The following is a 27074-nucleotide window of genomic DNA, read 5'->3' as shown; positions in this document are numbered from 1 at the left end:
GAGGGAGCAATATTGAAAAGGCTCAGGTCACAAAAATAAATGTATTTGAAATATTATTGTAATTGTTGATATACTAGAAAGTGACAAAAAAAAGAGATGATTGAACACATGGTTGATATAATGTAGAACAATATTCTGTTTTTGCTTATCTTTTATACATTGTCTTTAACATTGTAAAAATTGTGAGATTTGGAGGGATTTCTACCACTAGCATGGGAGCTGCCAAAATTTTCTATGTACCCTTTTACCTTTCCCCATAAATGTTTAAAAACCAATAAAATTCTTTTTTAAAATAGACTGTTTTGTTACTGGAAAGATACAGGTTGACAATGAAAGCTGATAAAAAATTAGTTAATTTTGATGATCAATAAGTAGGAATTTGTAATTCTTAGCTTGTTTTAGATTGTTATTAAATGTTTGTCAACAAATAATTAACTATAATAACAATAATGAAATGATAATGGATACAGCTTAATGATATATACATGTACTGGCAAACTAATAAAAGAAATTTGGATATAAATTGCAAATTGTGATCTGGGAAAAAGACCTATAAATTTTATTAATAAACTTTTTATTTAGATCTTGTCATAAAGGTGTAATGTTTTTTGGGTTTGACGAGAGGAGGTGGGATATAAACAGTAAATGATTTTTAGCCAATTATAATAACAACAAGGAAATGTCAATGGATATTGTTTAATAATATATACATGCTGTAGTATTGGCAAAAGCAACTTGGATACAAACTCTAAACAGCGAGTTGGGGGGGGAAAGATTTAGAAATTTTATTAATTGACTTTTACTTAGAATATGTCATAAAGGTGTAATGTTATTGGAGGATTTTTGAAATAGCTAATGAATGCCATTATGTGGTTGTGTCTTTAAGTATGAATGATTTGAGGTAAAAGCACGTTCAAATAATTGTAGTCAAATGAGAATTGTGGTACATTGATAGTAAGATATACAAGATTTTTTATGTAAAGTGTATAATCTAATATGAACTATAAGTAATGACTGTGGAAGAAATGCACGAAAGTTATTTGTAACCAATCGATACGCTTTCTACAAGATGTAATGAAGGATGATTCTTTTTTTGTGTTTTTGTTTAATTAAAATAAATAAAAAATAAAAAAGAAGGCTAATTTATGGGCTGAATGTATATTTAGAATATTAAGATCCCAAAGCCTGTTTAATAACAATGATTACATACCAAGAAGAAGTTAGGAACGTTTAGCCTTAAGACTGAGGGAGAATTAGATTAGATTTATTAGATTTATAGACCGCCCCCTCTCCCCAAAGGGACTCGGGGCGGTGTACAGACACCACATTAAAACCATATACAAAGAATAAATACACTTAAAATCAAATTAAACCATAAAGCTGTACAGGGTGATAAAAATTAAAAATCAACTTAAAACCAACCCCTAAAATTTAAAAGTGCAGAATTGAGGGACTAAACTGGGATTAGGCCAGGCCAGCTAAATAATGAAAGCATTCTTCAAAACCATGGAAGGATATTTATTTATCAAATTTTTACGTCACCTATCTCACCTACATGACTCTGTGATATCATACAAGAGTCTTCTTAAGACACTAAATTTAAGTTAAAGTCCACTGAATGGAATATTCAATTAAATGTTAGGAAAAACATTTTAATGGCAAAAATGATAATGGAAGCAACTATCCAGAGATATTATGGACATCCATTCACTGGATGTGTTGAAGCAGAAGCTAAAAAGGCACTTATTTTAATTTGGATTCCTGTACTTAACAGGAAATTAGGCCTCTTAATCCCTGCTATGCATAGTTCTAATTGACTTGCCCTAAAAAAACAGAGGTACCATGTTGAACAGGGAACCATGGCAACCTAAAATGTTAAGAGAACTGAAGTAGCAGGAAACAAACCATTCATTTCCCAACTGATAGATTTACTTCCCACATTTTAAGAAAAAATCATAATGGTTTTATAAAACTGTAATCCGAATATACTAATAATAATCCGCTGGATATGAAATGTGTGACCTTATTACCCCTCATTATTTCATTAAGGGCTAAGAGTAAAGTGTAGATTTGAATCTCTAATGACTTAGTCATAATTTTATATAGGCACAGATGTAAAGGGCAGGGCATTTTTTTCAAATAAGACTTAAAAAAAAAAAACCACATGGAATTACGGGAGATTTTTCTCTTCGAGAGAGGAGTAGCAAAACATAAAGTGCCTCTCATAAGATCCTCATTTATACAGATTTCACAGGTTCACAGTGCCTAATAAAAACGTGTTTTACTGCCATACAACTTGAATGAATGTATAAGCATAATGTATATTAGGTTACTACAATTTTTAAGGCCAAATCAACTGAAAGCAGATTCTGTGCAGCATATTGTACAATTGAAACCAGTACAATGCTTAAACACACCATGCGAAAACATGTAATTAGTGGAAACGTCACAACCAAAATCAACAGTAAGCATCACAAGGGCCCCTCATCAACCTGTCCCATAGTTTGTGAAAAAAAAGCCATATATTTAAAGAATATTGCAAGGTCAGGCAGTCCAAACTTCCAGAAGGATCTATTCCAAACCTCAAGTAGTATGACAGGAAAGGCACACTTCCCAAGACAAAGCAAAGGACAAATATCCAGTACACTGAATTCAGTGAGCACCAAAGCCCCCAGAGATGTTCTTTCCCCTGGTTTTCTGATGAATCGCATTTGTTCTGAACCTCCTATAATTTCAGCACCAAAGGTTTCAGCACATTTGGCTGCACATTTTTTTTCTAAGAGATTCTTAAACTACAGACTTTCAAAGCTCTTTTTTCTAGAGACAAAAGTTGGAAAAAGTTGAAGCAAACTAAAGATAATAAAAGGGAAGAATTTATCTAGGCAGAGAAGTCTTCAGCCTCTTGCATTCTTTGTTTATTGTCACAATTAAGAATCTTGCTTCAGCCAGCCTTTCAAATGATAAATTGCATTTCTTCAACTCTTAATCTACTCTACAGTAGTGCCCTGTTTGATTGTTAATCTTTATTATATTTTAAAGGTTGTAATTACTTTAGTGTTTCTTTTCTTTACAATGGTAAAGAAAAAAAGTGCTGGCAATTAGTTTAAAATACAGCCTTTAGAATACAATTACTTTAGAATATAGTGGTGGCAATTAGTTCGTCCTGTTTTACAAGATAGTTTTCCACAAGAGGCATGTAAAAATTAAAACAAATGAAGCAGGAGCTTTATTTTGAAAAGAGGTTTTTCATTCCCTGATAGTTTGAAAATCCAAACTGTAGTTTTCTGTCCAATTTTTAAAAAGCAGGAAGAACTGTCTACATAAGAATGCCAAACAGAAATTGTCATAAAAAGAGGAAAGATCTTCAAGCAGGATACTCACCTCTCTCTTCTTTTTGGCTTTGATCTCTTCAGTGTTGTTGGCAAGGCTAGACTTTCGCTTGGTGCCCTCTGATTTCTCCCGAGGCTTGTTTTCACCTTCCTTCATTTTTTTGTATTTTTTCATAAACTCAGCAATCAGTTCAGGGCAATCAAGGTTCTTTTCAGGTTCCCAAGTATTATGCTCCCTGACACAACAAGAGATGGGCAACAGTGGGGGGAAAGGAGAGTAACAAACAGAAGAAAAAATGAAGACATTCCCACTCAGTGATCACAAACATCAACTGAGAAGTGAGAGAAGTCTTAATTCATAATCAACGTATGAAAGAACAGTTTCATTCCCCCCCCAGGAATTCATGACATTTATCAAAACAATATAATTATTTCTCAAGTTTACTGAAAATTAGATTTGCTTTAAAACTTAAACTTATAGATTACTTTTTGCATTGTGTTCTAATTTTAAAGAGAATTTTTATAAAATAATGTATCATTGGTATTTGTCACCAGAGAAATTGTCTTGAGTGTATACATATACTTCAAATCTCTGTTGGAAATGTGAATAACATGAAGAAACATTTTATCATGAATGATGGGCATGTAAAAAGGCTAAAAAAATCTTGCGATACTAATAATACAGGTAGTCCTCGAGTTAAAATCACAATTGGTCCAGAATTCCCATTGCTAAGCAAAATGACTCACACCTGATTTTACGACCATTTTTACATGGTTGTTAAGCGAATGACTGTAGTCAAGTGAATCATATGGTCATTAAATGAATCCAGTTTCCCCCATTGACTTTACCTATCAGAAGCCAGCTGGGAAGGTTGCAGATGCTGATCACCTGACCCCAGGCGTCGCAACCATTCTAAATACATGCTGGTTGACAAGCATCTGAATTATGGTCATATACCAGTAACTATTGGGATGCTACAACAGTCGTAAGTGTGAGAACTGGTTGTAAGTCACTTTTTGCAATGCTGTTGTAACTTTAAATGGTTGTTAAGCAAATGGTTGTAAGTCAAAGACTACTTGTACACTAATTCAGAATATTTTAAAAGTTAACATGCAATTGAAACCAGACACCTTTCTTTGGGGACTAATAGATAAACAACTAGAAAAAAAGCTATGGAACTTTGTTTTTACTTGTGATAATTGCAGCAAGACTACTATATGCTCATAAGTGGAAAAGTTTTGTAATACCCACAATAGAGAAATGGCTGGTGAGCATGATTTATCCAGAGATGAACAAATTAACTTCTTTGCTTAGAGAAAAAACAATATTTTCATTTATGATTGGTTGGAAACCGGTTAAAGAATTTTTGCACAAAATAGAAAAAATGTACTTATGGTTTGTGATTTTGATGATTAGCAAAAAAAAAAAACAAAAAAAAAACCCACCTGGATAACAGCAAAGAATGGGCTTTCTTTTGTCATTTGTAATAGAGTAAGACATAATTTTGCCATTGTACTTATATTTGCTGCAAAGAAAATTGGAAGCTTGCTTTCTGATTCATTTTCTTCTTTATTTTTGCACTTTTGTCCTTTTTCTTTTCTGCTTTTTCTTTTTATTAATTTGTGTTAATATTCATTATATATGTATGTATGACCTAATATTATTTTATCAGCACAAATACTATATATATATATATATATATATATATATATATATATATATATATATATATATATATATATATATATATATATATATATATATATATATATATCTAATTTTAGTTTGTCCTTGCTTCAAAAATGTGTATTCAGGCCTGTTATACTTATCTACCATCTCATTCCTGCATAGGGCTGTTATTTACAAATCAGTTTTGATACCTTGATATACAGGTAGTCCGCGACTTACGACTGTTTTTCACACTTATGACTGTTGCAGCAAGCCTATGATCACATGATTTACATTTGAATGTGTGACAACTGACTCACATTTATGACGGTTGCTGTGCCCTGAAGTAGTGTGATCCCCTTTTGCAATCTTCTGACAAGCAAAGTCAATGGGGAAGCCAGAATCACTTAACAACCGTGTAGTTGTAACCATGTTACTAATTTAACAACTGCAGTGATTTACTTAACAAATGTGGCAAGAAAAATTGTAAAATGGAACAAAACTCACATAGCAACATAAATTGTGGGCTCAGCTGTGGTTGTAAATCAAGGACTACCTGTATAAAACATTAGATGTACATCTTATTATAGAAATGCATATTGTAAGAATCACTTTCACAAATGGAACATATCCAGGCAAAGAGCATTTTCCCAACTATTAGGTGGGTTTCCTGTGTATCAAACCAGCATGACATTTAAAATGCAAAGTATTTGTCAGAAGACACCCTTATTTTATACACCTTAAGATAAGATTTCTTAAGATAGTAATTAAGATGTTAAATAAATGCTAATAAATAATATGATAACCCTTTATTAAAGCCAATTAAAACCTCATGGCAGCAAACTAATGTCTGAGTCTCAAAGAAAAACTTTATCCAGGCTAGAAGAAATTAAAGAAATCCACTCAAGGAAAAAAGACATGAGGTGAATGGGCAAAAATCCCACAGGTTAATTAGGCTAATTTGTATCCAATATATTGATCACATATGCTAAATAAATAAGATCACAGCAAAATACCATATATATCAAAGCATCTTGGAAATAATAAAAATAATTAAGCTTATAGCCACCCAACTCCCAGCAAGTCTGGGAGATTAATAATCAGCAGTTATTTTACCTCGGTAACAGAGTAAGACAGAGTAAGACCTCATGATGTCTGATTAACTGAAATATTGCCAAATATAGAAAGTTTCTCATTTTTTGCTGTGATAGCAGAGGGACCTGCTGTTTCAGTTGCTACACAATAGGTCAACACCTCAATAGTGGCTTGATGGATTTGCCTTCCTACAATCAAGTAGTGTGCATCCATTTAAATATCACATCCTCAAATCTGAATCTTGTAGATAATGATTCTATAAACAACCTACTTTGATCTTTTGGAACTGTAAAGCTATCTGGCATAACCAGGTTGATAAACCAGGATACAAATACATATGAACACACATATTCACAAACATCTTTTTGAGAGCAATTATTTTGTAGTAAGTTAAGTGAGAAAGAATGTTCATCTTGGGTGCTTAAAACGCCCCCACTCTTCTGCATATCTTGCTCTGATACATTCAACTGGGCGGTTATCTATTCACTTAAGTCCCATTACATAATCCTGGAAATTCTGCTTGGCCTATCTTGGCTTCACAGATTTTCAGGCATTATCTTGCAGTTTTCAACTTACTTTAATCGCTATAGCAGCTAGAAAAGTTTTTAAAAAGTAAAAACGGAAATATCTAGGATGTGCTTGGATTGTTTATAGCGTTCAAGGCACTTACAAAATTTCCCTATGATGCAATAGAGTGATGACATTAATTAAAATGGTAATTCAATTAAATCTCAATCTGATTTGATGTTAAAAACAATGTTACATTTATTGAATATGATGCCATGGTAAAAATTAATTCCCAAGGCCTTCCAAAAGAACCATGCATCTGCCTGCTTTTGAATGGTCCTGAGGATCCTTGCCTTGGTTTTCTAAAGGAGGGAGCTGTCACAGAGTACACCCATCACTAGCGCCTCCCCTCCCTGCAGTACTTCCTGATAGGTTGACAACTCTTAGTTGTTTGGGTAGGAGGACAGAAACGGCTGGGAAAAGACACTACCTAAGATGCCCAGGTTTTGAGCCATTGTAGGACTTTGTAGATAATTATCAGAGTCTTGAATTGCACTTGGAAACTTACTGATAACCAGTGCAGCTCCTGCCATAGAGGCAGTTTTGTAATTCTTGGCTAAGCATGCATATTGTGTGAAGCTTCCACGCAGTCCTCAAGGGCAGCTCCAAGTACAGCAGGTTATAGTAACCTTATTTGAAGATGAGAAAGGCGTGAAGTCATCTTCAGTGCACTGTGTTCCAAGGAAGCTGCACTGGTGAACCAGTTGAAGCTGTGCAAAAGCCCTTCTGGCCATGGTCTCCCCCTGGTCTTTAACCAGCAGCCATTCACAAACACAAACTGATTGCAATTGTGTGCTTTCCCCAAAGGTGCACAAAGCTGGTGCAATCTTGGAATCAGACATTCTCTGAAACAATAACTACTCTGTCTTGCTTGGGTTGAGTTTGAACCTGCTTTTCCCCACTCAGACTGTGACTGCCTCCAGACATCAGGTTGTGACTTTTCTCTTTCTCCTAGTAGGCCTAGGATAGAGAAGTGCAATTACTTATAGATGATACTTGGTTCCAAACCAACAGGTAACTTCTCCCAGTGGTTTCATATAGATGTTGAAGAGGATAGGGGAAATGACTAAACTAGGGACCTCATATAGAATTGTCTAGGAGTCTGACCTCTTTCCCTCCACAGTCAACATCTGGATACCTCAGGTAGGAGTGGAACCATTACAGCATCATGCCTCCAACTCTCACCCCTTGCAGGCAATCCAGAAGGACTGTGGTCGACGGTATCAAAGAGATTCAGAAGAACAAGGATGGTCACATCCAAGTCTCACTGTAGGACAGTCAGAAGAGTGACCAACATGCTTCCATCCCATGCTCAGGTCTGAACCCAAACTACCAAGGGCTAAAATAATCTCACCCCCAGAGCCTTCTGCAATTGCAGCACCACCACTTAATCAAAAAAGGAAGGATGTTTGTTGTATCTAATCCTGTCTTTTAAGGAAGTTCTTCTTTAGGGGCTTCTAGTAATTCCCCTTCTCTCAAAAGAATGATTGATTACAGCCTGGATCCTACTTCTAGTCCCTGCTTGACTGCTTTTATTAGCCAAGTGGGGCAAAAGTCCAATTCACAATGGGGAAGCTAAGATCACAGAATTTTTGCAGAATATATTATAATGTGGAGTGCAGGGAATTAACTTTTTTTCTCTCCATGAAGCAATAGTGCTGGTGAATAACTCAAGTGGAACTACCAACTCTGTGAAGTGAGAGAGGGAACGCAGATGCCAGTATTTCCAAAACACATTTTAAGGTCCCAGGCTTTGCCTCATGACCCACTTATTTAAATGGATGCACGCCACTCTTATTTGGAGTGAGCAAAGCAAGCTCCCACCTGTGGGATTTACCTTCCTCCTTTAAGGGAAAGCTTGAATAATGGCAATGGATTTTTAATTTGAAACACTGCCTGGAGCTCTGCTACCAAGAAAGATCAAAGCCCATGTCAGAAGGAAAGTTGGACTTACTCAGAGAATCCTTTCCACTTGAGAAGATACTCCACTTGACCCTTCACAACACGCCTGTCTAGAACCTTCTCCACAACATATTCCTCCTCCTCTTCAGAGGACGAACTATCTGCTGTCCTCTTGTTTCTTTTTCCCATAGCGCAGAAGTTGTACCTAATGCACCAAGGCTACCCAATTCCTGCAAATCGGAAGTGAAATGTTAATTGGTGGTAACTGCAAACCGGTTTCTGTTTCCATAAATCTCATGCTAAACATCCATCTATATAATACACATCTCAAATGTCTCATGTCTGATTACTAACATTCATTGTTTACAGGGAAATCTGGAAGCATATTTTAGAGGAGAACTTCAATACCAAGGAGAAATAAACAGTTAATATTTTTCTTCCATGTTCTCCTTTAAGATGGTTGATACAGCACAAAACCACATACAATTTTAAAGCTACCTACAATTCATCTGAAATATCAACCATTTTGATACTAGTTGCTAAGGACTGTGCAGCTGAATTAATTGATATAATTTATAACCCAGAAAAAAACTATTCTCATAAAAAATCCACAGTTAAAATTAGCCCACAAATTATTAAATACCAATGTTTTATTTATTGCAGATCTGATTGGAATTCAACAAATTGAACATTGTTTGGCTGTTCATTTTAAATTCAAAATTCTTTGTAGCTAAACAATGAGAATATCCAAATCAAGGCCCAATCTCTTACATTTATTAGTATATTCCTAAGCACTATTTATTTAAATTCTATATTTCCTCTAAAAAGTGTTTTAACATAGATATTTTAAAGTGAATGACTGAAACCAAGAAAAAGTCTTGACCTTGCATCTGTCCACATATATTTATTCATGCAGTATCTTATACTTAAAATGAATAGTAATTTCAGACACATTTTAACTAAATAATTCATATACAGCTTCCAAAAAACGTAATGACTTGTCATTGTCATTGCTATGTACACAGGGCCTGTAAGACTGTTTAAAAATATTCTCAACTTTAAACATTTAAAAGTTTGAGAAGTTTAAAAATCTTCTCAAGCAGAGGGAGCATCCCAATAATGTTTCTCCCATATTTTCACTACCTTAATGTTTGTTTAAGTGCATGAAGAAATGTACCTCCCACTTTTTTCACCTTTAGCACTTTTTACAGGTCTTCTTGCAAACAAATCAAAATGAAACTTTGTTAAGTCACTGACTGAATTTACACTTTTCTACTCCACTTTGGAGCAGAATTAAAGTTTTCCAATTTAGCTTACTTTGCCTCAGAATCCAGGTTCCACCAAATCCAATATATAATCACAGAAAACTCTGATTGGGATTACTAAAGTTATGATGTTAGAGTAATGTTGAACATAAAAAAGCATGCTTTTTGTGCTTTCGGCTAATCACTGCATATGTATTCAGTATAAAGATTTCCAGATACTAAGGCCCTTCGCTTTCTGGAAGTAAGAACTAATGAACTCATTTGTACTTACTTTGGAACACAGTACAAAGATAAACTTGCACTCTAAGTAACTTAGTTGAGGAAAGAAAAGTATGTGAAGTTGGATTTACAAGAAGTTATCATTAGAACAGGAATTGTATTTACTTGATAGTCTACATCCTGTTTTTCAAAAGCTCAAGAGGGCTTCTATAGGGATTGCACTTCATTTCATCTTCACAACACTCTTGTGAGATGGATTAGTCTGAAAGAGAGTGCCTGGCCCAAAGTTACCCAGTAATTTTCCATGGCTAAAAGTGGATTTGAAGCTGGGTCCAACACCTTAACCGTTATACTATAACGTAATGCTCAGAAAATATACATTTGCTTATATTGCTAGATTGCCCTTATTACTCATGTTATAGAAGCATATAAACATTTTAACACTTGGTATAGTGACTAGGGAAACAGCAAAGGAGTCGTTCTGGGAATATTAGGAATGTGGATGGAGAGTGGATTTCAAAAAGAAAGATCTAGAAATAAAAAAAAGGGGGGAGAGACAGAAATGATGCTCTTGACAGCAAGAAATATTTGATATGAAATATTTAAATCTTTGCTGCAACAGTAATTGGATGCTTACTTTGTTTAAAAAAAACCCTTCAAATATTGCTCCACTTCTACAGTTAAAAGATGAACACATTATCTTAAATCCTCATCTTCTCATTGTAAAAACAAGACACAGGCATACATAATAGGTTATTTATATTCATAGCAGTTAGAGAATTCATTTGTTAATTAGGTAATTTAGTGGAGGTATTGATAGACAAAATTAATTTTTTTAAAAAATGCCATACAAATAAGTGAAATTTTAATTCAAATGTGGGGTTGAAAGACTAAATAACTTAAATGATTGATTCTTCTTATGACCCAGAGTCCCACTGCTACAGCTACAATAACCTGGAATGCAGTGATGTCGTGTTCATGGATCAGTAGTTAAAAGTACAGTCACAGCTACTTATACAAAGGCATTATTGGCTATAAACATTCATCACAGTTTGAAATATTGGCTTAGGAGGACTCAGTTCTGAGTGAATGCTAATATTCCGCCCTTCAAAGAAACATGTGGATTTGATCAATTATATGCTCTTAGTGAACACATAGACGTATTCCAAGATGATCTGTCTCCAATCTGGCTCTTCAGGTCTTCCAAGAATAAAATAAAATATCAATTACCTGTACCATATGAGTTACCAGACTGCAAGGGGGAAGGAGAGTAATTATACTTTCCTTGGGCAATTATAAATTACATTCCCAGTTTTAAATAATTTGAATGTAGGAGACGATTAGTTCATAAACACTACTCAGCTGTGCTTGGTGCAGACAGCTTTTAAAATTTTTCTTAATTACATCATTTTCATTAATTACACAATACTGAAATAAAATTATGTCAATGTCTTAAACTGCTTTATTAACAATGATAATTTTATTTTGCATTTTATCTCTAAATAGATTTTGTCCATTGTCTAAGGCCAAAATGAAATTCTGTTTATTGTTTCCAAAGTCCTATAAACTGAGTTCTGGAAGTCTCTGTTTTACTGTACTTGCGGAAAACTAAAACCATTAAATATTAATTTAATAATAGCACAGGGTAAGGACATCTATAGTTAAATGATTATTTTATTAGTGACCCTGAGTATGAGTTCCAACTCAAAGCACTGATGATGTTGCCTAGTTTGGGTAATGGAACAAGTGAGTTCAGAGAGCACCAAAGACCCCCTCAATTGGAAGTCTTCATGCTTTTGCAATCTATAACAGTATGGTGCTAAACCTTTATTTATTTCTGAATAAGAGTTAAATATTTTCAAATTTAATAGATTGCATTTAAATTATCTTAACCCAATCTACTCTGCAAAATACCATTAACCCAGGAACATAACATAAGAAATTTAAAAAGCTATCTCCTTGTGGTGACCAAGCAGCACTGAATGACATTCTCTTTGGCAAACATAATTAAAGAGAAACAATGACAAATAAACCTTAACGTGAAATATGTTTATTTGCTCACAAATTGTCTAAAATGTTTTGGTTCTTTGTAATAAGGCTAAAAGGAATATTTCTCTGCTTGTTGAAACATCTGTTTACAACCAGTCACTGTTAAATGTCTCAAGGTGCAATAAACCGATACATACACATATATATAAATACTATATATATATATATATATGTTGTAATTGTACTGATAAATAAATAAAGGGAGACTAGTATAGATCTATTTCGAGCTAATTAGCTCTCATCAGCTAATATTAACAGGATCTAGATTTCAGAAGGTCAGTTTGAGCAATGTGAAAACATAAATGTAGAAAAAATGTTGTAACAAGATTGTATTAAATCAGTGATAGACCGCATATTATCGACTGCTGATATTTAAATGAATGTGCTTGTGATTTATCCTAGCAAATAGCTTTAGACCAGGTGTGTCAAACTCGTGGCGTCATGGCGGCATCATGTGACATATCAGGACTTTTCCCCTTTGCTAAGCCGGGCGTGAGCGTGTCCAGTGCTGACGCATCCGGCCTCCGGGCCACAAGTTTGACAGCCCTGCTTTAGACAATGTAAAAATGACAAGAACTCAATATTTATTTGCAGAATTTATATGGCTGCTGGCTAAACTTTAACAATATGACTCAAAATGGCTTACAACACACCCTAACAACAACAAACAATAAAATTAATGACAGGCAACCTGATTCACATTCCTACTATTTCAGATTTGTTTTATTACAAGATGAGCAGCAAATAAATTTAATAAATAAATTTCCTGATGGGAACTTACTCAGGCCCCAACACTCAGGGTAGTCATATTTTAAGCCCTTTCTAAACAGGGCCAACTGAAAAATGGGAAGATTGTCTCAGGGGGCAAACAACATTACTGAAAAGGCACCTATTTGGTTCCTATCATGTGGCACTGTTTCAGTGAAGAAATCCAAAGCATGCCCACTCTATTAAAATGAGACAAGCAGATGTTTTTAGGAGGAGATAGCAACAAAAATAACTCAATCCTTTGCCCGATAGGATTGTAAGTATAACCAGCACCTTAAATTGCATCTGGAAGCTATTAGAGAGCCACTGAAACTCACAAAGTAGTGCTGTTACATGGATAACCCAAGGTATGCCCATAACTACCCACACTCATTCATTTTGGAACAACTGCAGCTTTCAGATGGTCTTTAGAAGAAGCTATCCTGTCCCGACCCAACCCACAGAAATTACAGAAACAGGAAATTTTGTAATTTTATTAAAAAAAAGTTTTCAAACAGAATTCTAATGGCCAGCAGTTTGAACAAGGCGGCAGTTAAAGAGTTGAGGAATACGAGATAAATGAAGAGTTGTCACTAACAGATCTGTGAGGTACATGGCTCACTTTATATAATAGTGGCATGACCTCCATTTATTCCTTTGACCAGGCAGGACTTAGTACTTTGTTCGGGCCTCCTCTCCTCCCAGCAGGCCTTTGCATGGGGTGTGGGGTGTGTGTGGCTCTGTCTCTTCTGAAGCCAGTGATAACTGCCTCTCTTTGTTGCTATGCAACACTGCTTTTTCTGCTTGCAACTCTTCCAGTTGAATTGCTTCAGGCTGATAAGCTTCTTCATTTTCCAAATCTAAGCTGACCCTGACATTATCCCCCCTTTCCTGAAGATTAATCCATGGGTTTCTTTGGATACCATCAATGAAGCAGGAATGTGAAGCAGGGAGGAAGAACATCACTGATATCTTCCTAGGAATGCTCCTCTGGTCCATAACCTCTCCAATCCACCAGATGCTAGAGGCAGCTTTGATGAAGCCAAGAATCCAGAATGTGGGTTACCAATGTTATTCAGGTTCCCCTTCAAGCACAATGGATGGTGGGACTAGTGTGGAGGAGCAATGAGGTTGAGAGGCAGCAGGATCAGCAAGGAATGATGAAATACAGGATGAACATGGAAATTGAAAAGTAATTTGAGCCAGAAACCATTGGGTTGATAATAGCTTCCATTGGGAATGACCCCAGGAAGCAGTGATCCAACTTCTTTACTGGATCTGCACAACTATTGGAGGATCTGCCTGGCAACAATAATCAGCAAAGTGTTTATAAAATCCCTGGCCTTCTGTAACTGATTTTGAAGAATAGCTTGCAGTTACTGCAAGAACTGATCTGAGTTTGGGACAGAAGAGGCTGGGGATTCAGTCTCAGTCAACTGCAACACCCCAAGTCTTCTACTTCAGGCCAAATGCCTCCAGTGCCACTAAGCCTCAAGGCCTCAATTGCCCCAGTGCCTTGTGCTCCACTGGATCTGCCACACCTCTCTTTCCTTCAATGTTTTTCTCTGATTGTTAAGAGGTGAACCTTGTCTATGCAAGGCAGCTGCTAGTCATGCTAGGCCTTCTTACCGAGACTGTCTCATGCCATTCTCACATAGGTTAAGAGCAGCAGGAGAAAATATCAAAATGGGCCACAGTAGATCCTGTGAAGTATACAGTGTAGGGCTTAAAGTGGCATTTTTCTGGCAGTGGCAGTGCTGAGGTTGAAGTAGAAGCATGGGGGCAATGAGAACTGGTCCCCAGACTTCTATGTCACCACCACCACATTCTCCCTATTGAGTGGCCAATTAGACATAGATTGGGGGGGGGGGGGGCAGATGGGAGTGTCAGGAGCTGCAGCACTCCTACAGTTGTAAGCACTCTGGGTATGTACCTGTTTCTGGGGGCATGACAGCTTTACACATGCTGTTGGGTCAGGCTGGGGTGGCTGAGGTTTTCAAAGGTAACGGATGCTTTGTGCTACACTGCAGCATCCCTCAATTCATACATAGCCTACACCAGGCCTCCCAGGGCCTTCCCCGCTCTGAGGTACCCCATACCTGAGACTCTGTCCACTTAACAACCTGTGATTCTCACTAAACAAACACAATTGCGAATGCCAGGGCTGTGATTGTTGAATGAAGAGGTCACATGACATCTCACCTACTGACTGCTTCACTCAACAATCAAGATTTCAGTCCCAATTGTGGTGGCAGGTCAAGGAAGGACAATCTGTAGTGGCCTCATCAGAACGGACGGAGCCATCTTTGGAATCTAAGCTGTGATGCAAATCATTAAAAGGGAGTGGGAATACTCTACAAGGTCTCTCACTCCATTCCCTCAATTTAAAAAAGAGAAATACTCAACTGTCAAGTCTCAGCCATTTTGCTATTGAATTTTTAGTAGCATGATTTTCCGATGGGGAGGAAGGTATAAAACAGGATATTGAAAGTCTGGATGGATCCCTGCATTGCCCATCCTTGTACTGGATATTCATCTGACCACAAGATAAAGAAAAGTATAATAGAAACGTCTCTTATATGATGAAGAATACAGGGAAAACCTATTGGTTTCCCCATAGTACAGTATTTTGCTACCTTTCCACTTCATGTTCTTTGATCAAAGTTTGTTCAAGTAGCCTTTACACATCTCACAATGCTGATTTCTAACAAGAGATCAATGTATTTGTGGCTGTTAAGATGCTTCAACAGGTAGAAAAATTCAATTGGCTCCATACAATCACTTCTATTTTTCCACTCCTGATACTCAGCTGGTACTCAGTTCTTCTGGTAATTTTGAAGCAACTGGGAGTGGAGGAGATAGCTGCAACAAATAAAAGGTTTTTTTTTTGGGGGGGGGGGGGAAGCAACATTATTTTGAATAGGTAAAATCACCATGACTTTATAAAATGAATCATATATACGCTCATTTGCGATTTTAAGTATAATTGATGTATAAAACTCAATGTTTCAGTTTATTCAGACAATAAAAACATTGCTTTAATTTAAAATCATTTTAATATTAATTGCAAATATAGCTACAAGCCACTGAAATCTGGAGAATTAAAGAGATGGCAATATATAGCCACCATTTTGTTAGTTGCTTGTCAGTTTCTATGATGTCCAAATGAAATGTCCATATCAGATGACTTTTGATATTCATTGTTGAAATGTCCCCATTTCTTCAAATAGTTTGGTGAGTGCTCCCAATCTCATTTTAGCTGTTAGTCTATAGTATAGTTAAGAGAAATTACCATTTCCAACATTTATGGTCATATTAATGTACTAAACTATCAGTACCGCCCTTAGCAATACTGATGTGAATATTTATCCTCCTTCAAAATCATTTTCAAGCACAACTAATATCTTCTGAGGCAGAAGCCCATGTTTGTTTAATATTAACTTACCAATAGTTACAATTTTATCAGATGAATGAGGCCTTTAGAACAAAACTAATATACAACACCAATCAGCACAAAAATGTAAATACTCGTATCATGCTATGCAATTGATGTCTAATATTTATATATTTTAAGTATATAAGGCAGGATCCAATATATATGCCTTTTCTATAAAATCATTTCTCTCTCTCCTTGCCCAGGACAATTCTAGAGATGATTTTGAGGGCATTCACAAAGATTTGTTGAAGGAAGAATGATTTTTATTTCATACTAGAAACTTTGTGGAAATATTTAATTAAAATCCATCCATAATACTTATTATCATTAACGAACATATTACCCAGTTGTCCAGAACTAGTTGTAAAGCTTCCTTTGAGACAAGCCTGGTTCCTACTGATTTTATGGATGTGTCCATGTAGTTTTTTTGGTTTGCTATTGCCTTCTTCTGATGTTTTTTTTAACTTTCCATTCTAGGTATACGCATGATACTCCCTGATACTTCAGCCAAGCATCAACCAAGTACAGGCCTTGCTTAGCTTAAGCCCAGACAAGAATGACCATCTACAGTCTCCTGGATCATCTATTTTGAAATAAATATACTTTCTTAAAAATACATCTTTAAATTGCTATTCATTACAAATTAGTCATTTTTGGGACACCTGTCTTATAATTATCTATGGATAATGTCTAATTTAAAACAATTAAAATGTTGAACATCAAAACAAACCCTTAAAATTAGTGTCAAAGTATGATCTAATAAATTTCTTAGTCCTTATCTACGTTTATTGTAGAGCAATAGCAATAACCTAGGCTATCATCAATTGTCTTGATGAAACCGATTTTCAAACCACCTGTGTACATGGTTCTTGTTCCAGTTTAATGATAATGGATTTGCTTCTAGAGCAGAGGTGGGATTCACTTACCTTCCCTACTGGTTCGCAAATGTGAGCACACTCATGTTCTGTCCACTCGTGCATTATGTTAGTGTGGGTGGGTGGAGCCTCCTGCAGCCACCACTACCGGTTCACCCGAACCGGAGAGAACTGGCTGAATACCATCTCTTTTCTAGAGTATATATTAATAAATACTTTACATTTACTCTGGCAGCAAATGAAACTCACTCTATAAGAGTTTCTGATTGCCTGATAGTTTTGTAATTCAGCTGTGTTTCATACTGCTTTATAATTTTACCTTTCTGATATTTTTATTAACAAGCAATTCCTATAACCTAATTTAAAGGTCAAATCATTGAAGGGAATAAAAATAATTCCCTATGTTGTGTTTAAAAAAACCTTACTAAGACATATATACTATTTATTTATTATTTTTGAACATAAATGGTTTAATCTGCCTTTTAAATAAATAAGTGATAGTTCAAAGTTCTGGTGGGACTGAAAAAAAGGATTTATGATCAGTCTCTGAAGTTAGTGATTGCACTGCCTCTGTGGTCACATGATCAAAATTAAGGCACTTGGCAGCCTGCTCAATTGTGTCCTTTTAATCCCCTGCCACCCTGCACGTTGCTGTCCCAACTGATATTCACCATCTTCTTGCTCCCAGCACTGCTGATGAGATGTGTCTGGCCTGACCCTTTGTGAGGTAGCTGTTGGCTGTATGAGGCTCTCTCCCTCATGTCGTGCACAATGGTTTCTTTGCAAGACCTGGGGAAGATGGCCGCATGGCCAGCAGCTGCCTTGCAAAGATCAGAGTGGCAGGGCAACAGGGGCCTTGGAGTGAAAAAAGTGATAAGGGCAATTAGGGCAGCTGTGACTTTGCACCATGCTACCGCCAAACTTTATGCTGTGGCTCAGTGCCATCTTGCAGCCCCAGAGCTGTAGCACACCAAGAAGCCCCTTTGCACTGCACTGCTGGGCCAGGTTGGATCTGGGCTTCACACTGTGGTTCAGGGCCTTTTTGCAGTTCCAGGGCTGCAAAGCGTCAAGAAGCCCAAGTTGCAGTGGAGCAAGCAGGGGAGTTACTGTCACTCCTTTACCTTACTCAGGCTTGAGCTGGGAGGGACAAAGCCCCAAATGGTTTGCCTTGGCCTATGTGGGTCCTTGGCTAACAACTAATGGAGTTTGCTTAATAATAGTAATGGGGATAATAATGTCATCATTAAGCAATATGATCATGTGACATGGCACTTTATGGCCGCAGTAGTGGAAATTCTGGTCCCAGTTGTGGTTATAAGATAAAGACTACCTGTATCAGGATAGGTGATAATGGAAAATACTCACTTTCAAATACGATTTGGACTAAATCAACTTTTATTTACAAAGAATGCATTGTGCTTTAAATATTTCCATTCTTCTGATATATAAAATTAGATAACTCATTCTACCTAAATTATGCTTGTTCCCATTTCAGGAATCACTCTAAAAGATCATCCATGTAGCTTAACTGATTAATAACATATGACTCTCCTCACTGAATATACCAGTTAACATTTGTTCAAGATTGCCAGATATCAGTTAATCTGATAATAAAACCTGACAGCTCCCATAAGAACACACTTACGTTTTCTAGATCACAGAAGGAATTATTACATGGTTCAAGAGGTTAAAAATTGATAAGCTAGTGTGATATTTCCCAGCCACACCAATTTTTTGAAGATACCAATTTGAGATCTTTGAAACAAGGGAGACACATATGTAATAAAACACATGATAAAAATTTGTTCTTAGAGTAATAATACGAATATAATAATTGTCAGGACTTTTATGACTATGCTTATAACCAAAATGGATCTGTGGTAGCAAATTGTAGCAATATTAAATGCTGGAACAGGAGGGAAGGGAATCAGTGCATCTTTTACAAAATAAAGTGTTTTCCACTCAAAATTGACCCTGCAACTAACTTTAATCTTTTTACTCCCCAGAAATTATTCCGATACTTGTATAAATATGGGAGGCAGCAGCTCAAATGCTGTATTCTTGGAACTTATTCTAGTTTTTAAATGTAGCTTTAAAACTACCCTAAAATTAGAATATCCTCTTATTACACCGGCTTCCTGATAAGATTAGCAAATTTCAATATCCTCTTTAATCTTTAATTAAAGTGAACATCATTTATACAATGCAAATACAACTACAAATATGCACTGCTATATGGAATAGCACTGATTTGTTTTTTAAAAAAACACAAATATTTATATATACTGTACTGGGTTTATATTGGTTAATTTCTTGTATATACCGGTATTTTGCAGTCTTCTTAAGATACTCACATATCTCTATAAAGTTGGCTTCCAAACATTGCTTTTTTTAATTTACTCACTCTGGAAAGTTTTAAACTTTTTACAAAACTACAATTATGCATTTCAAAATAATACAGCTTAATTTCAATACATCGATCTTCTCACAACTTGTATCAAACATTCATTCACTGTACTTCAAATCATATTTAATTATTCCTGATCCTCAAACCAGTAATAGAAATTTTATCCCAAAAGCAAAAGGAAATCCAGATCTTATAATTCAACTTTAAAGCAAAAAAAAAAAAAAAAAAAAGGGGGGGGGGACCTGTTGAAAACAGAACTATTCTAAAATTCTCATTGTTTTGACAGTCACTGTACTTTAAATAAAAACATTGATAGTCACTGCACTTCAGACATTTAAAGTATTTAAATATGTTTACTTTTTGTATATGAAAAGGGTTTTTATTATTATGGCAAATTAGGAATACAGACATTTTACTTCATATCTTAAACTAGCTTAATATTGTAAGCAAATCTGTTGTTCGTTCAGAAAAGTGTTCAGGCAGCATGCTAAAGACAATATAGAGTAGCTAAATCAGAGTTACAGTAAAAAAGAAAAGTTAAAAATAAATAATTGCCAATTTACCTGTATTAATCTAATTAGTTCTTTTTTAATGTGCATGAAAAATAGTTGATAGAAATAAAATTTACATTGAAACAAAAATTTATTGAAGCAGCTTAGTAAAGCAGCCATAAACAAAGAAACCATTCTTAAAGTGCTAAAGTAATAATGTCTTCTGGAAGAATCAATACAGCTAGCTGCTTTGAAGGTTTTCCCTGGTTGTTTCTGCATGCCTCTGCAAACATGTTTTACTAGTACCAGTAGTTTCAATGGAAGTGATGTCTATGTACAAACACTAACATAAAGACAGAAAAAAAAAAGAGTTGTGCTGAATTTTCTGGAGGACACCATTAATTTAATATTCAGAGAATGGGTGTATTGTTTACATCAATGCACTTTGAGAAATTAACTTTTTGGATATTATCTGGTGCACCAAAATTTCTGGATAATTTAGAGATTACATTCCTCCCAGAGAGCAAAAAAAAAAAAAAAAAGTTTACATTTTTCAAAGTGGATAAGCCATAATCTAGATACTTTTTTGACTTATTAAATCTAGTGTAGGGAAATGTGCTTTAAATTCTTGGATTGGATTCACACTATGTACAGAAATCTCCCCCATGCCTAGTTTACTTTTCTTAATGAAGGGACAATGAAACAGGTAACAATGAATTGAGTCTGCCACTACTACATTTTGCAGTCAGAAGTTCTGATTTGCTAAAAATTACACTTTGCATTTAACACTACCGTATGGACTCACCTCTATATCTAAGAACTAGAAAATCATTAGAAGTGTTACATACATACCAACAATCTGATCATCCTCTTAATTCTATAAGGAACCTTTTTTTCCCTTTTGCAAGGATTTCTAACATTATTTGGGTCAATTGGCTCACTTAGAATTTTGGGAGTTATGTGGGCATTATTATTGCATCCATCTATTCCTATTTTCTAATTCCATCTCAGGAGTACTTTATGAAACACAGTTAAAATACAAGTTTGGCTTGAGGCTGGTGGTTTGTTTTGCAGCATGATAGTTTTAATTGGAAAAAAGTTGAAAACTACCTACAAACAACATTTAACAAGCTAGAGTTTAATGAGCACCAAGAAACATATCAATGAGTACATTGTCATTTCAGGGCTCCCACCACTGCATAAGCATCTTAATGTGCTGAGTTTTAAGCTCTGCATAGAAAGCAACTACTTTTTCTCTCCTTAATAAATATTTTACTTTTACTCATGTAAGATATGTTCATGTGTACCTCAATCATATATGCTTTTTTTTACAAGTTATTCCTGCTTTGTTCACTAGTTTTTACAAATATGAGTATCATTAACCAAAACACTGTTACTTATTTTGTGTACATAATAGAAAAAGAAAAAATGTTATTATCTTTAAGCAAAAAAAAAAAAAAAAAAAAGCTCAGTGTAAATGGTATATATAATAAACAGCCAGATTAGATTCTGTTCTAATTCTGAGTAAATATTTTACTTAATAGCAAACCAATTTTATTTTTACTAGAAAATAACCTGAAATGTACCAACATAATTCATGTTGAGATTAAGAAATCAACTTTTTTACATTTCAAGAGGAATCTTTCTTGAAATCTCCTGAATGCTACCATGTTCCAAGCTGAATTCTTGTAATTACTCTTCAGTTTTCTTCTGTTCTTTCTCAAGTCATCAAGTTTATGATAATCAGGATTCTGTTTGTGCAGATTACTGTAAATAGGCAACAACTATCTCTTCCATGCTAAATACTAAACAAAAAGTTAGGGTGCAAAAAGCACTTACCTGTAAACTTGACAACATATAGAGTTCCATGTAAGCCAGGCTCATGCTTAAATGCACTATTAATAAGGCTATATATGGCCAACATGAAAAACACTGCAAGTTTGGGGACTTAATAGAACAATTAAGAACATTTTGAATCTAATATCCCAGAACTGCACTGACTTAAGACTTTTTCCCCCGCAAGCATGCTACACCATACTTACATGTAGTTCTTAATTATTACTGAGAAGCAACCACACCGTTACCACCATTCCAGCAAACAATTTAAGGTTTCCTCTCAGTTTAGAACTGTATATTTAATTTGTATCCCTCCTTTATTGTTTTTACAAACTTCCCCACAACAACCCTGTGAGGTGGGTTGGGCTAAGAGAGAGTGACTTGGCCAATGTCATCTAGCTGGCTTATATGTTTAGGAAGAGGGGCTTGCAACTAAGTGTCCTGCTTTATAGCCTGGTAACTCAACTACTAGACCTGTGATGGTGAACCTATGGCACGTGTGCCCAAAGTGGTACGCAAAGCTATGTTGCATGACACGCGCAGACTTGCCTGTTTGTCTTCCGGGTTTCTGGTGTGCATTCACGTGTGACAATCAACTGTCCTTTGCACGTGCAGCAGTGGCCAACTGGCCTGCGCATGTGCACCACCCAGCTGATTCTTGGGTGCGCATGTAAGCTAGAACCTGGACATTTGGCTTTTCTGGAGTGCGGCCCTGACAAGCGCATGCGCGCATGTGTGACATTTACACACACACACACATATTATCAGGCATTAATTGCCCTTGGGCAGACTAGGTACTAGTGAGAAGCTAACTATATACATAGGTAGCCCTTGACTTAAAACCATAATGGAGCCTGCTCATTACAATTGTAAGTTATGGCGATCATTAACTGAGGCACTCACTGATCACCATGGTTAATGACCAAAATTCCTGCTCTTCCCACTGCTATCGTTAAGTGACCCTGCACCCCATTTCATTAGTAATTCCTATTTGTCCCTAAAATAAAGGTGCTTTTTTCAAGTTGATCTTCATGCCATAACAACATGGTGCATTGTGAGCAAAGAAATTTCATTCCTCATGGAGGCAAATACTTTCTACAATTTTAGAGGTAAATAGTAAATTTCTCAACAACATCATATCCAAATGCCATGCTTTCATAGACCTCCAGGTGTTTTAAGTATCAAAGTAGGGCTCGATAAAGTATATCTCAGAAAACTGCATGATTTTTAGCCCTGCTACTGTCCTCACTTTGTTGCCATTTTGCACAATAGCTATGCACAATAACTACTGTAAGAGGTAGTCCTCGATTTACGACCACAATTCAGCCCAAAATTTATATTGTTAAATGAGACATTTGTTAAGTGAATTTTGCCCCATTTTACAACCATTCTTGCAACACTTAAGTGAATCACTGCAGTTGAAAAGTTAGTAACCCAGTTAAGTGAATCTGGCTTCCCCATTGACTTTGTGGTCACCTTGCAAAAGGTGATCACATGACCCCAGGACACAGCAACAGTCATAAATATGAACCAGTTGCCAAATATCTGAATTTTGATCATATGATTATGGGGATGCTACCAAGGTTGTAACTGTGAAAAATGGTCATAAATCACATTTGTCAGTGCCATTGTAACTTTGAACTATCACTAAATAAACTGTATAAGTCAAGAACTACCTGTATATTCATACCTTACTATAAAACAATCCAGACATGATGTTTATGGAGATTCTGTCATCCAGGTCATAGTTGTCATAAAGGTGCTTTTTCAAGAGGCAACTGGACTTTCTTCTTTTTCTTGACATTTTGCTTCTCATCCAAAAAGCATCTTCAGCTCTGAGTGGATGGTGGGAAATAGAGATTTTTATACTCCTTGCAGACAGCTGGTCATTTGCATTCTTTTAGAGAGTCATGAAGGCCACCTGGAGGTTTATCTGTGTCATCAGGGTCACCTGGGTAGTGCAAATGGGTGTGGAGCCTTCTTGGAACTGTTGAAAGGACAGTGTTGTAGACTGGAGTCAGATGATGTGGTATCCTTCCTCTCCTCTGTTCAATTTTGACGTAGATGGCCTCTTTTACCCCTCCCCCCTCTTTCAAACCAGCAGTCCCCTCTGTCCAAAATGTGGACTTTGTGGTCTTCAAAAGAGTAGCCTTTGTCTTTTAAATTAAGATGGGACTGCTGAATGTTGTCCAGATGGGTTTGTTCTCCTACGTCAGAGTTAGCGAACCTTTTCGGCAGCAAGTGCCGAAACAGGAGAACACACATGCATGTGGGAGAGTGCCAAAGAATGGAAGACCAGGTGACCGGTCCACATGCACATGCTGGAAACCAGAAGCTCTGCTTCCCGGCACGCACATGTGTGCCAGGGACCTGTTGTTCCCGTTTCCAGTGCTCTTGCGTGCGAAGACCAACTGGCCAGCTCGCTGGAACCCAGAAGAGCAATGGTGACGGCTGGTATGCCTGGAGAGATGGCTCTGCTTACCACTTCCGGCACGCGAGGCATAGGTTCTCTGTCACTCTCCTACATTGTGCCATGTGTTTATGATGTGGTTGCTTTGTTTCCCCAATGTATAAATCTGCACATGGCTCATTTCTTTGTACTGCATATGGCACATTGTTCAGTTTGTGCCTGGGAGTTTTATCCTTGAGGTGGACAAGCTTCTGCCTTAATGTAATCTTGGGTTTGAAGTGTCCACATATATTGTATTGGTTGAAGATCCACTTGAGCTTTTCTGATATTTATTCCTTCAATAAATATCAGAATGGAATGATGATGTTGCTTTGTTTATTGTTTTCTTCTTTGTCTGTTATAGAGGGGCTCCTGTTGGGTCTTTTTTGAGATTTGATGAATGCCCACTTGGGATAGCCACATGTTCTTATGGACTTCCTTGATGTGCTTTAGTTCTTTTTCTTTCCCATCTTTGTTGGTAGGCAGGCCTTCAGCTCAATGTTGTAGGGGTCTGATAACTCCCATTTTGTGCTCCAGTGGGTGTGAGAATGAAAAAGTAAATATTGATCTCTGTGTGTGAGTGTTCTGTAAACTTCAGTGTTAAGGCTTCTATCTTCCTTAATATGTACTGCACAATCCAGGAAGGCTAGATTATTTTCCTTAATGTCTTCACGTGTGAATTTGATGTATCTTCCCCAGAGTTGATAAGTTTGGTGAACGGTTCCAATTCCTGTGTTTTGATCTTGACCCAAGTATTGTCCACATACCTATACCAGTGAGTGGGTGGAATTCCTGTGAAGGAATTTAGTGCTCTTTGGTTTCTACCTTTTCCATGTAGCGATTGGCCACAATGGGGGACACAGGTAAACCAGTGGCGCAGCTGTGTTTTCTCTGTAGAAACCTTCACTGTATTTAAAATAGGTAGTGGTCAGCCCCAGATGTGGTCTGGGGTGAGGTTGGTTGTAGTGCTGTCTTGTAGCAATCGTTGAAATACAGTTGAAGAGGAAAGTCACGTCATAGGAAACTATGTTCTCATCTGGGTCAATTTTTGTTTCCAAACCTTGCTGATGAAGACCTGTGAATTGTTGATGTGATGGGTGGTGTTGACAACTAGAGGAGTTAATAAGATGCTTTGCAATGTTGTAGGTGACAGAATGAATGCTGCTGACAATTGGTCTATGTGGAGTTTTGGAGAGTCCAAGGTATAGACACTAGAATTGTGGCTTGTCGATGGGGTTCTCCATTAATTGTTGCAAGAAATCAATGACTTTTTTCTTGCAATTACTGTGGGATCTCTTCAAGTCTCATACGTAGCAGTGTCCTTCAGAAAACTGTTCACCTTGGCCTTGTCATCTGTGTTCAGGATGACTATGCATCTTCCTTTATCAGGTGGCACTGATATAGGAAGATACACATCATCTATAACATTGCAAACCATCTAACCACCTTATTAGCTTCTCTGGTTGGCAACATCGTCCATCACAATTCACAGGCTTTGTCAGCAAGGTTGGAAACTAAAACTGGATCTGGATGACACCATGGTTTCCTATGATATATCAAATACATCAAATTCACGCAGGAAGACATTAAGGAAAATAATCTAGCCTTCCTGAATTGTGCAGTACACATTAAGGAAAACAGAAGCCTTAACACTGAAGTTTAATACACAGAGATCAATATTTACTTTTTCATTCTCACACCCACTGGAGCACAAAATGGGAGTTATCAGACCCGTGCAACACTGAACTGAAGGCCTGCCTACCAGCAAAGATGGGAAAGAAAAAGAACTAAAGCACATCAAGGAAGCCCTAAGAACGTGTGGCTATCCCAAGTGGGTTGTTCATCAAATCTCAAAAAAGACCCAACAGGAGCCCCTCTACAACAGACAAAGAAGGGAACAATAAACAAAGCAACATCATCATTCCATTCTGATATTTATTGAAGGAATAAATATCAGAAAAGCTCAAGAGGATCTTCAGCCAACACAATATATATGGACCCAAGATTACATTAAGGCAGAAGCTTGTCCACTTCAAGGATAAAACTCCCAGGCACAAACTGAGTGATGTGGCATATGCAGTACAAAGAAATGAGCCATGTGCAGATCTATACATTGGGGAAACAAAGCAACCACATCATAAACACATGGCATAATGTAGGAGAGTAACAACAAACCTATGGCTCGCGTGCCAGAAGTGGCATGCAGAGCCATCTCTCCGGGCACACCAGCCATCACATATTGCTATTCTGGGTTCCAGTGTGCATACGCAGGAGCAACGAAAACTGGAACAGCAGCTCCCTAGCACACATATGCGTGCCAGGAAGCAGGGCTTCTGGTTTCCGGCCTGCACATGTGGACCGGTCACCTGGTCTTCTGTTTTTTGGTGCTCTCCTACATGCATGTGTGTTCTCCTGTTTCGGCACTTGCTGCCGAAAAGGTTTGCCAACTCTGACGTAGGAGAACAAACCCATCTGGACAACATTCAGCAGTCTCATCTTAATTTAAAAGACAAAGGCTACTCTTTTGAAGACCACAAAGTCCACATTTTGGACAGAGGGGACTGCTGGTTTGAAAGAGGGGGGAGGGGTAAAAGAGGCCATCTACGTCAAAATTGAACAGAGGAGAGGAAGGATACCACATCATCTGACTCCAGTCTACAACACTGTCCTTTCCACAGTTCCAAGAAGGCTCCACACCCATTTGCACTACCCAGGTGACCCTGATGACATAGATAAAC

The 27074-nt window shown here is 36.8% G+C and overlaps 1 protein-coding gene across 5 annotated transcripts in view; it reads right to left on the bottom strand.

Annotated features, from left to right (window-relative positions):
• The window catches only part of CBX5 (chromobox 5), a 50912-nt gene that overhangs the window by 21909 nt on the left and 1929 nt on the right, over positions 1 to 27074 (bottom strand). For all 5 annotated transcript variants that reach the window (XM_081939588.1, XM_081939589.1, XM_081939587.1 and 2 more), the window contains exons 2-3: positions 8615 to 8792; positions 3382 to 3565 (exon numbers count right to left, since the gene is read on the bottom strand). In XM_081939588.1, coding sequence (XP_081795714.1) covers positions 3382 to 3565; positions 8615 to 8751 — 321 coding nt within the window. In that variant the 5' untranslated portion in view covers positions 8752 to 8792. The remainder of the gene's footprint in view (positions 1 to 3381; positions 3566 to 8614; positions 8793 to 27074) is intronic.

Source organism: Natrix helvetica (genome assembly GCF_964273705.1).
Source record: "Natrix helvetica genome assembly, chromosome: 1".
Classification (NCBI taxonomy): Eukaryota; Metazoa; Chordata; class Lepidosauria; order Squamata; family Natricidae; genus Natrix; species Natrix helvetica.
Note: the sequence above shows the minus strand (reverse complement) of the source record. Positions and strands in the feature narration are given on the sequence as shown.